At 32.3% G+C, this 13207-nt stretch overlaps 2 protein-coding genes across 2 annotated transcripts; both read left to right on the top strand.

The window, feature by feature from the left end:
- The first annotated feature begins 2908 nt into the window (after positions 1–2908).
- On the top strand, positions 2909–4735 carry LOC133782138 (small ribosomal subunit protein uS4y). Its single transcript, XM_062221345.1, has 3 exons — positions 2909–3067; positions 3206–3587; positions 4324–4735. The coding sequence occupies exons 1-3, from the start codon at positions 3040–3042 to the stop codon at positions 4505–4507; spliced, it is 594 nt and encodes a 197-aa protein (XP_062077329.1). The 5' UTR covers positions 2909–3039; the 3' UTR covers positions 4508–4735.
- Positions 4736–6043: 1308 nt separating this feature from the next.
- Positions 6044–8042, top strand: LOC133784001 (pre-mRNA-splicing factor cwc22-like). Its single transcript, XM_062223559.1, has 2 exons — positions 6044–6531; positions 7611–8042. Exons 1-2 carry the CDS (start codon positions 6348–6350, stop codon positions 7823–7825), a joined length of 399 nt encoding a protein of 132 aa, XP_062079543.1. The 5' UTR covers positions 6044–6347; the 3' UTR covers positions 7826–8042.
- The last annotated feature ends 5165 nt before the right edge of the window (positions 8043–13207 follow it).

Raw genomic sequence — 13207 nt, 5'->3', positions numbered from 1 at the left:
CACCAAAAAAATTGAAATCAATATATTGGGATATAAAAAACTTTTTGGTACCTTTCTCTTCCCCCTTGAATTTTGTCTCAAGTGCATCCCATATTTTCTTTGCCGACTTGGTCTCGGTGTAGAGGTCATAGAGCCTATCGGAAAGGGCGTTGAGGATATGACCCCTACAAAGGAGATTGTCCTCCTCCCTCTTCCTTCTTTTCTCCACCACCTCGGGAGTGTCCTTGTCAGATGGCGTTGGGAGAGGTTCTAGGGTGGACTCTAGGATGTAGGCGATCTTGAGAGTGGTCAAGATAAATCTCACATTGTCTTGCCATCTAGTGAAATTGGATCCATCAAACCTATCCAACCTCACTAGGTCTTGATTCATGATCTTGATAGTCTCACCTTCCATTGAAACAAACAAATGGATAAGCTTTTGAATGTTAGGATAATATATGTTGTATCAATGGAAATGGTAAGAATAGTTACAACTATAGACAAAATAATACAAATAAACAAGATTGATTAAATAATGTTATAACTCTATGACTGAAAATACAATAAACAATAGATGAATTAGAAGAAGAGAATGGAGAAATACAACTCTAAACAAAATGATACAAATAAGCAAAAGTGTTTGTAACAAAAGAAAAGAAAAGATTACAACTCTAAACAAAAAATACAAGTAAATAGAGAAGAAGAATATGAAGATGAAAAGCAATAGAATAAAAGAAAAGAACAAGAATCAAAGAACAAACAACTCTCACTCACACTACCAAAGTGAAGAGTATTGGGGATCACCAACTTGAACAAGGTTTGAAACCTTTCTCTAAAAGCTTATTTCCCCCTAACTCAAGCACTAAGGGATCTCTCAGGAGGTGTTTGTTTTGAGTAGTTCAGTTGCCTTGAAAAGTGTAGAGGGACTTAGGATGGAAGTAATATTAAACTCTTGTGTACAAAAGAGTTCACTTTACCCTTAAAATATATGTGGGGCCCACACAAATTATTAACTTTACCCCCTTAAAATTTGAATCAACATGGGAAGGGTTTTAGATTCTCATTCTCATCTTTACTTCACCACATACCAAACACCCCCTCACAGATTTGGAAATTGCTTTATGGAATTATCAAGTCTCTAGGTGTTTTCTAGCTAAGTGCTCTAATGGATAGAAAAATTGTGTCTTACAAGTGAGCAATAAGCTCCTATTTATAGAGTTTAGAGGCACCCTTTGAATTTCAAATTTCACCAACCTCATGGCTGTTACCAATGATTAATTTGATACTTATGGAATTAAAAATGAGATTTTGGAGTTATTTGTGTTTTTGGAGCCGTTCAAAAGAGTTGGAAAAAACTAAAATTTGGTCAGTCAGCATCTGTGGCCGCGACCAGGAGTATCAGTGGCCGCGACCACTGGTCTCTGTTCCCCAGGCCGCGGCCGCTGACCAATTTTCAGCACACAAAAATGTGTTGTTTTTCCAAATGGCTCCAATTCACTCCCAATTGTTTTTGTAACCCCCAAAACACATTATTGGGGGTTAAAATCATATATCTAACAGCCATTTCACATATGACTTTAAGAAATTCATCTCAATATTGTGTAACAACAAATCTACACAATAATGAGCAATATTTGGAAGTTACAAATTTGTAACACCAAATATGTTACATATTTGAATATTCACATATATCTAAATATTGTAACTCTCTTTTATACGTTACAATATGAGTCACTCTTTATTATATTTATTTAATCTAAAATATTATATTATAAAATAATATATCAGTCAAATCATATAACAGACACTTGTCCTATTCTATATTTTCCTATAATCAACCTTGAAGGCATATTTGTAACTTGAGATGAATAATTGAAACTTGAGGGGATTAAAAAATGTATGTAGAAAAGGCCCCATTAATGGAGAAGAGAACATTCTTCTTACTTCCTTCCTCTTTGTTCTAAGTTTATTCCTTCAAATTTATTGCTTGATTAGTGTCGCTTCTGACTAAGTCATTTATTAGAGAGTCTTGGAACATCTTTTTTTAGTTAAACATTTCCTAGCGTTAAAAGTGATAACCACTTTAGTAAAAATTTAATAGTGATTTTTACTAAAATATGGTATAAATTAAATAAAAACACAGTGGTGGTATAAATAATATACTCCACTGAGTAACGAGAAATTATAGTGAATAACTCAAAACAATCACATTAAGAAGTTAATATCTCATGTTTAAAATTGTAGATAAATGATGTTTTTACATTATTAATTACTTAAATTATCCTTTTATATAATTTTATTTTATTTATTTAAGAGGGTATGAATTTAATATAATGGTATATATTTATTAATTTTGTTTAAATAGTTTTTATTTTAAAGTTATATTGATTTTTTAAAGTTTTTTATGGATTGGTGGTATATTATTTTCCAACTAGTGTATATATTTTTTGTGATATGATATTTTATTTTTTTAATGATATTTAGTTTTTATCTTATTATACATAATAGCGGTATATAATTTTATATCATGGTATATACATTTTAATGTTAGTATATAATTTTATTAATATAGTATATATATTTTTTAGTAATAATTTTGTAAGTTTTGTTAATATATTATTTATTAACTGAGTATATATATTTTGTGGCATGATATATTATTCAACAACTTATACAAAACGAAAAAAATATCAAAATAACTTTAAAATAAAAATTAATATACATATACCATAATATTAAAATATTAAATAAAATAGCAATTTGTTAAACAAACATAAGTTTTACAATATGTAATATTAAAAAAAGTTGTTAAGCTACCAAATTAAAAACATACCCATTTACTTTCCCAAACCAAATCGGAGTCACTTCGGCTGTAGTATTCATTGTGCCTAACAAAAGCCCAATAACTTTTATGAAGATGGGCTATCGACAGTCCAAAAGTGATTAGGGTTTAAGAAGAAAAAAATGATACAAGGAATATATAGCTTACCGTCACCATTCAAAACGACCTCTTGAGATCGAAGGTTGAGAAGCGCTGCACCTCAGCTCAGGCCAAGAACCATGGTGCATGTCAATTTTTACAGGAACTGTAAGTATTTGTTCTTCTGTAATTGTAGTTTTCTTCTGATTAATTTGATTTGTATTTCATTTCTTGGTTAGATCAACATTGATTGATAATGGAGTAGGGAATTTCCTGGTTTAATTTGATTTGTGCTGTGCTGTGTAGATGGTAAAACCTTTAAGAAGCCGAGACGCCCTTATGAGAAGGAGCGTTTGGACGCTGAGCTGAAGCTCGTTGGAGAGTATGGGCTGCGGTGCAAGAGAGAGCTATGGAGGGTTCAGTATGTGTTGAGCCGAATCCGTAACAATGCTAGAATGCTTCTGACCCTCGACGAGAAAAACCCACGTCGGATTTTCGAGGGAGAAGCCCTTCTGAGGAGGATGAACAGATACGGGTTGTTGGATGAGAGCCAGAACAAGCTCGATTACGTTCTCGCTCTTACTGTCGAGAACTTTTTGGAGCGTCGTCTTCAGACCCTTGTCTTCAAGTCCGGTATGGCTAAGTCCATCCACCATGCCCGAGTTCTTATCAGGCAAAGGCACATTAGGTATTAACATCGACATCCTATCATCTTTTATAATATGCCTTGGATTTATATACGAATGTTCAACTTTTTTGTTGGAATTGTATCTTTAAGTTTATTTTGTTGGAACCTAAGATAGTGTGGCAATGTATAACTGTACTCCAATATTTTAGCCTAGTCTTTTATGCTTATTTGAGTTCAAATTTTGGCTGAATTTAGGCTAATATCGTCATCCATGTATGCCCACTTTTTCAGTCATTTGCTGTTCAATTTCGGTGTAAATTTTGCACCCTTTATGTGTTGCAAAGTAGAACTAGGTTTGTTGGAGAATGAGTAGACCGTCTAGTGTATATGGCTTGCAAATGTATAAGATGCTTTGTATTGCTTTTATTCCCCTAAATGCATATGCGAATTCCCTCGAGTTTTTTTCTTATTTATCTAATTATATCAGTTGAAGGTCTCCTTTTGCATGGTCAGTAAGCTGGTTTTGTATGTTTTCTTGATTGAGTTTGTTTTGAACTATCTTCTCCAAGTCTTCACATATTCTATTTATTGACGAGTTAACATTGGCGTATATGTCTATGTCACTGCCTTCACTATTATTCGATTTCAACCCAGTGGAATGATTTGTGAAATTTGATTTTGGATAAGTAACTTGAATTACTCGTGTCCCAATAAGTTGCCTTTGCACCTGTAATAGTCAGTTTGTTTTTGTCTTTGTTGTGCGCAAATATAATTTGGTTACAATTGTTCTTCTCAGAGTTGGAAGGCAGGTAGTCAATATCCCCTCATTTATGGTGAGGGTTGACTCTCAGAAGCACATTGATTTCTCTCTCACAAGTCCCTTCGGAGGTGGTCGCCCTGGCCGCGTGAAGCGAAAGAACCAAAAGGCAGCTGCCAAGAAGGCTGCTGGTGGAGATGGAGATGAGGAAGACGAAGAATGAAAGATCATAGGGGTCCTAAGTGAGTCTTTTTTGTCCAGGATTTTCCTTCTCTTAGATTTTGTGGTTTTTGTCAACTCTATCATGAAACATGTTTCAATCATAGGAAGTTTTGCTTGCTATGCTCTAAATCTAATCTGTTTTTTGTTTTTGTTTTTTTTGTTTTGAATTTGACAAGTGATTACTAGATGGCTTCTTATATCAAGTTGAGACTCTATTTCCTTTTTTTCTTCCACCGGTATTACTAAATATTGATGTGTTAGTGATTTAGTTGGAGTCACTTCGTAGGTGACTGAAATTAGGCTCTTATTTCTAGTGTTGCTGCTTTAATATGAATCGCCTTATTATTCTGTTTAACGAAGATGTTACCTACGAAACCAAATAATGGATCTGATTACATGACATTCTCATGTTTTCTTTTCCAAAATTTGGTTCAGAAATTGTTTATTTATAATTGACGAGAAAATATCTAAGGAAATGGATGAGGCTTGAGTTATTTTTTTCACAAGTTATCATCAATGAATTCTTACTCGAGACCAAAAGGTTGAGAATAATTACTTAATGTAATCTTCTTTTCTTTTAGCACAAACATTCTTCATAGTGACATCAATTTCAGTAATAAATCGAAAAACATGAGAAACCTTATAAAAGTTCTAACATTCTCCACTTCGTAATTACATTAATAATGCTCACTCAACCGGTTAAAACTAATTATTCGTCGTATTATATTGACATTGTTAGATATTCACAAAGCATGGTGATAACTTCCAATATAAGATCAACTCAAAGCATACGATTTCTTGCATCATCACGTCTCATTTAGTGATAAAATGTGTAGGTAACTATTTGGTGTACCTTTTAATTTGAATTTGCCTTAAAAAATTTGTTGAGCAAATTGTTCTCAGATATAAATAATTAACTAATTAAAATTAATTTGAAAGAAAATAATTAACATGTGGCATATTTTAATTGTTCTAACTTACATTTTTTTAAGGTTTTTTTTTAAATATACTTTTTTGGTGTATTTTTTATTATTTTACGATCTTTTTTTTTTTTTTTAAATACTACTTTCAGTTTTCAGAAAATATGTTATTTAAAATTTTAAATTTACGAAAATACAGTGTCAATGAAACAACTAGAAAATAACAATAAGACAATAACTAAATAATAACATGCTAACATATTTGTTTTAAAAAAAAAGAAGTTTACATAAATATGAGAAAAATATATATAATTTCTAAATTTATGGGAAAAAAAAAATTATACAAAATATGGTAAGTTTTGGATAAAAAAAGTTTAAAATATGGTAATTCCATAAAATATAAAAAATAAATTACCATAGGCTTCTGTGCATATTGAAATTAAACTGGATTAACTAGGTGATATAGATGTTACTATTCCAACTAGAGTGATTTTCAGGTTGTTTTACATAACATAATTATGACTTTTTAGCCAAACTGTTAGTTACTACAAATTTATATATATATAGAGAAAGAGAGAGAGATGGACCTTAACATCAACTCCACGACCCCGTCTACGGCTGCGTGGGCGTGATCACTCTGCTCCAACATCAACTCCGACAGCTCCAGATGGACCTCAGCTCCACCAAATCCGAGCTCTCCAAGTACCAGAACCTCGGCCTCATCGCTCACACTAGTCCTTGTATGAATATATATATATATACACGTCTTCTTTTTCTTCTTCTAATTTCTTTATTCTTTTTCTTCTTCCTCTTTTTCTTCTGTCTATTCTTTTTTTTTTTTCTTCCTTCAAATCTTGTTTTATTCTTCTGGTTATCTTCATTTACTTAACAAGTTTTTTGTTATTGGAAATCCCTAAAACTATGTGTTCTTTGCCTTTATTCATTCTATTATTAATTGAGGATTTGCTTATGTTGAAGGGATTTGCTTTGGAATTGCTCACTGTGCTTCTAGAAAACCCAACTGATGACAGTGTTGAAGTTGCTGTTGGGTTTGTGACAGAATGTGATTCTATTCTCCAGGATCTCTCACCCAAAGGATTGCACGGTATGGTCACTTTGGAATATTTTGTACTTTGTGCTTTTATTTGTTTACTGATATGTGTGTTTATCATTCCTCAAGTGATGGAGTCTTATCTTCTTCCTCTTTTTCTTCTGTCTATTCTTTTATTTTTCTTTATTCAAATCTTGTTTTATTCTTCTTCTTCTTCTTCACATCTTATTTTGTACTTCATATTTGATTTTTTTGGGTTTTTTTTCTTCCAAATCTGCTTAAGTAACCAGGTACCATGACACATGATTCATTTTATTCATATCTGATTTTTTTTAGACCTAGCTGTAACCAGTTACAATAACGATTTATTTAGATTCTTTTGTTTAGATTTGATTTTGTTTTCACACCTGACTAAGTAACCAGGTACCATGACAATTGGTTCTTTTTTTTAGATTTGATTTTTTTTTTTCAAATCTCGCTGTAACCAGTTACGATTATGATTAGTTTAGATTTTTTGTTTGAATCTTATTTTTTTCCAAGTCTGGCTAAGTAACCGGTTACCATCGCAACTGTCTCTGATTTTTTTTTCAGACCTAGTTGTAACCAGTTACCTTCACCATCAATTTAGTTTATTTTTTTCATATAATTTTTTTTCTTCCAAATCTCACTAAGTAACCGGTTACAATTCAGTTGATATTTTGATAATGGTACATTACTTAAAAAAATAAAAATGATTTTTATAGTTGTAACCAATTACTACAACACCTCTTAAATAGTAAAACTGATTTTTATAGTTGTAACCAGTTACCACACATCATTAAAAAAAATGGACAGTGGAATACGATTATTATTACAAAAAAAATCAAAATTGTTTTGATAGTGGTAACCAGTTACTGTGGATAACATGTGATTAAAGAAGATAAAAAATGGAAGAAAAGAAGAAGAAATGAGAATAAAAAGTAACTAGTTACACCTAGGTCTAAAAGAAATCATATATGAATTAAATGAATCAGGCGTCATGGTACCTGGTTACTTGAACAGATTTGGGAAAAAAAAACCAGAAAAATCAAATATGAAGTTCAAATACGAAGGTCGATTCATTCTTTCTTACATACCAAGAGAGTGGTTTTCAGATGAGCAGCTAAATGATTGCAATGTCATAGAGGCTTCCTTTGTGAGTAACAGTACAAGAAGATTGCATGTGGAAAAGTGTGGCCTCCGCCTTTTATTTCAGCATGATGAAGATGAGTTTAGCTATCTCACTTGTTTTCAACCCTTAATTTCATTTTGCTGCAAAATAAGATTCAGTGGTCAACCCACGTTTAGTTACAAAATCAAACATGTTTGAATTGTTTTTTTTTTTTGTGGGAGGCGGCACTATGAACTTGTGGATATTGATTGAGCCAAGAAAAGGAATCCTTACTAAAGAATGTTGTGTGATCTCGTACGCAGTACAACGCATGGAGCCATAGTTGTATTAATTTTATTTTATGCATTTATATTATTATTTTTGACTTTTTTTTAATTTAAAGTTGACCAATCAAACATATGACCTCATTGATAGTTGGATACTGCTTTAATTTCATTTTTTATACTAATACATTTATTTTTATGCTTTATCAAATCTGATTTGATAAAAAAATATTTTATCAAATATAAATGATAAAAATTAACACAAATAAATTAAAATTATAAAAAATAATCTCAAAATAATAAAAAATAGGTACTAAAAAAAGTATAAAAGATAAAATATGGTATACAAATAAAGTTTTACAAATATATGGGAAAAAAGCTCCCATAAAAATGTAAAAAAATATATATGCCATAAAAAACTTTTAAAAAAAATTGCCATATTTTTCAAAGTTTATAAAAAAATCCAATATTTGGTGTAATTTCATCTTTAAAAAAATCTAAATATATCTGAAAACAACTAAATAACAATTAGATATCAACACAACAACAGAACAACTATATATAAACTTAAATAACTAAAAACCAACATGAAAACAACTATACATAAAAGCTAAATAACACAAAAACAACAACCCCACAACAACACAGTGCAACTCATGACATTTTAAAAAAAACAATACACTGCAATACAAATATCAAAAAAGGAACTTAAATGCAACACCCTCACAACAACAACATTGAAAAAACCTAGAACTTGCACCCAGCCCTCACTGCCCAACCACCATCAACCCAGAACATTTAGCCTCCACCGTTTCCCAAGCCCCAAAATCGAGCCCAGATGCACCCCTCGACGTGTAGGCATTCAAATGTCCACCCATGTTCTCAATCTCCTCATCCAGCTCACGCGCAGTCCTCTTCTCGGTCCCCTTAAAGATCATGTGCTCCAAGAAATTTGCAGAGTGGTGATCTTAGTTTTCGGAGCAGAGAGGATCTGTGTGTGGTCGGTGACGGTCGGGTGTGGCAACCCGTACTTGAGAAAACGAGGGTCAGGGTTCTCGAGCTGCTGGAGCTTGGATTTGACGGCCTCGGCGAGGTGGTCATAGATCACGACATCTATAGCTGGAGGCGATGGAGTCGGAGACTGCGAGGAGGCGATCGCGGGAGAGGTCAATGCAGTTCAAACTGCTTGGGTGAGCAAGGTTTGAACCGGGAGGGTTCGCTTGGGCAGTGATTTGGGGCGGCACCGGAGTTAGGGACGAAGACATGGAACCCGAGGTTGCAAGGATGAGTCCGTAAAAGTGTATTAAACAAACAATGAATAGTAAAAAAGTTAAAAAAACCCGTGTGTCAGTAAAAAAAAAGTTAAAAAAGTGGCTTTTTTGTCGTTTTATTTAATATTCTCTTTTTTAAAACATTGATTTTAAAACAATTATGAAAAGTTTGTTTGAATAAAAACAAAAATTAATAACTAAAAATGTAAAATTTCAAAAAAATATTACAACCTAACTAAAACATAAATTAGACACAAATATAATAAATAAACTTAATCCTAAACCCTAAATACCCATTATATAAAAATATGATGAATACAAATGAAACCCTAAACTCTGCTTGAAGAAATGTCAAAATGCAGGTGTGGTGGTGATGGTGGCTATCGGAGAAGATGCTGGAAAAAGCAGGGCTTGTCAACGAGGCTATGAGGGCTATGACCAGAAGACATGAACAACAAAGATTAAAGCTGGGTTGGGAAGATCTATGTTGGAGAGCGCAAAATCTGGGTTGAAGAATGTAGGTAGTGAATGCAGTGGTCGGTGTTGGTGTTTGCGGGCAGAGTTGGGTCTGGGCGAAAGGCTTCTAGGCTCATCAGAGGGAAGCAAACGAAAGTTGCTAGGCTCATTGGAGGGAAGCTTCTGAGCTTGACCGGGTGAAGGGAATGGCTCAAATAAGTTTTTTTAATTTTGATTGAGTTTGAGATTTTGTTATTGTAAAGTTTTGAAACATGTTGGGTGTTGATTTTGTTATTATTTGTGATTTTGGTATTAAATATTGACTTGGATATGGGATGTTAATTCTCAATTTAATTTCTCATTTATGACTATGGTTTTGGATTTTATTTCTAATTTTGTGAGATTATGAAGTATTTAAGGTAAGATTTTGCATTTGTTTTAGTTGTTAGCTGTATTTTTCTGGGTTGTAAGGTTGTGAAGAACAGAGGGATAGACAGAGAGAGGGAATGAGAGATAGTATTATTGGTAATAGAGGGTACCAAAGCTATACTTTGTAAAAACACAGGGTACCAAATGCATAAATTGCGGAAAAAAATAGTATACTCAGATAAATAAAGAGTAAAGAGTGATTTACATTATGCATGTATTCAACAACAATAACAATCCTTACCAATCAAGAGAAGTGGAGTTTTTTGGGGGCACAACATAATTTTTTTTAAATATTCTCATATTTGTTCCTCCAAAATTATATATTTTAATTTTTGCCCTATAAAATTATAGTTTTCATTTTTCTTCCACAAAATTTGTTTTCTCATTTTTATCCTCACAAAAATTATATATATATATATATATATATTTTTTTTTTCATTTTTGCTCGCTTAAAAATTATATATATTTTTTATTAATATCCATTTTTAAAATTTTACTTAATGTTTTGTTCCCTCCTAAAAAAGACGTTGGCTCTGTCACTGGAAAACAATTATTCCCCCTAATAAAATACATTTTAAGCACCCGACAATACATAGGATACGTGTTCAAGTACACACATTTAGATAAACATTATTAGTACCCTCGTTAACATTATATCTATAGGCGTGTGTTATGACGCAAATAAAGAAATACACAACTTTTTCACCACAAATGGAACATCATCAAAACTAAAGGAGTAAGAAAGACTCCTCAAGTTCTAAGAGAAAGGTACAACTGTGATATTTATATGCCATAAATTCAGTAATGTCATAATAGAGTGAGTGAATCTTAACATTGAAACAAAATCATGCATTTATATTGTAAATTAATGTCCTCATAACACACCACATATTCTACTTTTATGGGCGATGATGCTGTAAGTGTCCATACAACAACTAATTACAGAATAACTCTTCCTACCATCTGCCTATATGAGCGAGGAAGTTAAGGGTGTTCATATGACAATAATCACAAAATAACTTCTCCTACCATCACAAATGCTTAGAATGACATTTATCATCCATGCAACTTGTCCAATTGGCATCACTAATTCCAACTATGTCATGATATTGGTTTGTTGACCATTAAAACATTCTTGGTACCATAAGAATGATATCTTAAGTACATATCCAGCTTGCCAATAACAAATATCATAATAGAGAATGTGCATATCAGGTTGTCTTCGATAAGCATATGTGATACAATCTCAAATTTGATCTCTCTTTATTATCATTACATGTGGATTTCAACCCTTTTATAATATGTCACGTTTTAGACCATTCAAAAATTCTCAATGAAATCAAAACATTCATCGTAACAAAATTAGTCAACGTAACGTTATGAGGCAATATAATATACAATTGATCTTATCACGAAGAATCTAAATCCCTTAAACATGCAAAACTTTTCTAAGATTCTTCATCCAAATAAAAGGTCTAAAATAATTTATTTGTCTCCAAAATAGATCAATATCATAACATGCAAGCAATTTATCATTATCATGCAGAGGTCATAACCATATAACTTTTCCACTAACTTCTTACATAAATAAAACTAACAAAATTATGTTTCAAATCGACCTTTCAGAAAATTTTAATGGTCATTGTCTTGATGTCCTTCTATATTATGAATTTTAATACTTTGAACTTAGGTGCCCTTATAAGTTGTCTTAATTGAGCCATATAATAAAAAAAGATTCTTAAACAAAATTTAGTTCTCGCATCCTTTTATATTGATTTTGCTACACCCAAATTTCGAGATTAAATAAATAGCCTCGAAATATTGACTCGAAAAGAGTAAGCTCAAAAATAATAAGTGTTGGCAGTATACTTGTATAATTTGACACACGATTCCAAATCTGTTACTAACGCTCGAGCAGGAGTCACAGCTTTCGAGCCTGAGTTGCAGGCTCGAAGACATTAACCTTTTCCGAGGAACGTATTTGACCAAATTACTAGATGAGGAGGAGGTTACAACTAGAACGATGAGCCCGAAGCTTGGCCAGTCTTGAAAGCGCATCAGCACAACGATCGAGCTCAATGACACGTTTGTCACATGGAAAGGTTGTTAGGAGGGATTCGTTACTACCGTGTATTAAATTCCTATTATCATGGGATATTATGTAATTACCGCATTTAATGTATTTATTTCAAATTTGAATGCTTGATTGTAACTTTCCTGAATTGGGGGAAGATATTCCTACAACCTGGTCTATAAAGTAGCCTGGAGCAATTCATTTGTATTCATGCACAAATTGTACTAGAGAAACTCTGTCAAATTTCTTTCATTCAAAGCTTTGAGATAGTATTGATAATAACAGTGGCTTGTGGACTAGACAGATTTTAACTGTTGAACCACATAAAAAACCTCTGAATTCTTCTATTTTTTCTACATTCTTGTTTAGTTCTCTTCATAATTAAGTTGACGAAAAACGGCGTCAACAGATTTCTAAATAGTCATTTTTTTACCATCCAACAATAGTGAAAAATCAAACAAGTCCTTTAATAAAAGCGATGAAAATTATTATAATTTCCCTTTTCATCATAATAGTTACTAGTTATAGGCTTTAATTCATCTTTATTTAGTTCTTAAATTTGTGTTTACTCTTAAACATGAACTTTTATCCAGAAACTTAAAAAAATATTATGCAATTAAGCCAAGCCCTCATGCTAGATTGTAATTTGGAAATCATGATAATATCATATCATTTTTCGATACAAGGTTTATGAACTACCAATGACTCATTTCTCTAATGAACAAAATTAGAGGTATACATCACCAAACCATTTCCAATAACTGCAAGTATCTAGAAATGTAGGTATGCAACTCTTACAATCCTTTCAAATAAGTTGTAACGCCTTGGTTAATCAAGATCGTTACACTGTATGTTTAAAATAGTGCTTAACTCGCTAGGCGAGTCATTTGGACTTAAATGTGTAATTAAATACTAAACCAAGGTTATGTATTAAATTTTTTCCCAAAAAGTGGTTACAGACTGATAAAAGACAAATAAAATACACCCTAGCCGTCCTAGGCGGCAAAAGAGGGTTCAACCCTAGTTTCTCCCAAGCTATCCCGGTTGTGGCGGTCGAGTAGGCTGCTTATATACACACCGCCCCTGA

This window comes from Humulus lupulus, chromosome 6, assembly GCF_963169125.1.
Source record: "Humulus lupulus chromosome 6, drHumLupu1.1, whole genome shotgun sequence".
Taxonomy (NCBI): domain Eukaryota; kingdom Viridiplantae; phylum Streptophyta; class Magnoliopsida; order Rosales; family Cannabaceae; genus Humulus; species Humulus lupulus.
This window is presented reverse-complemented; position numbering and strand designations above follow the sequence as displayed.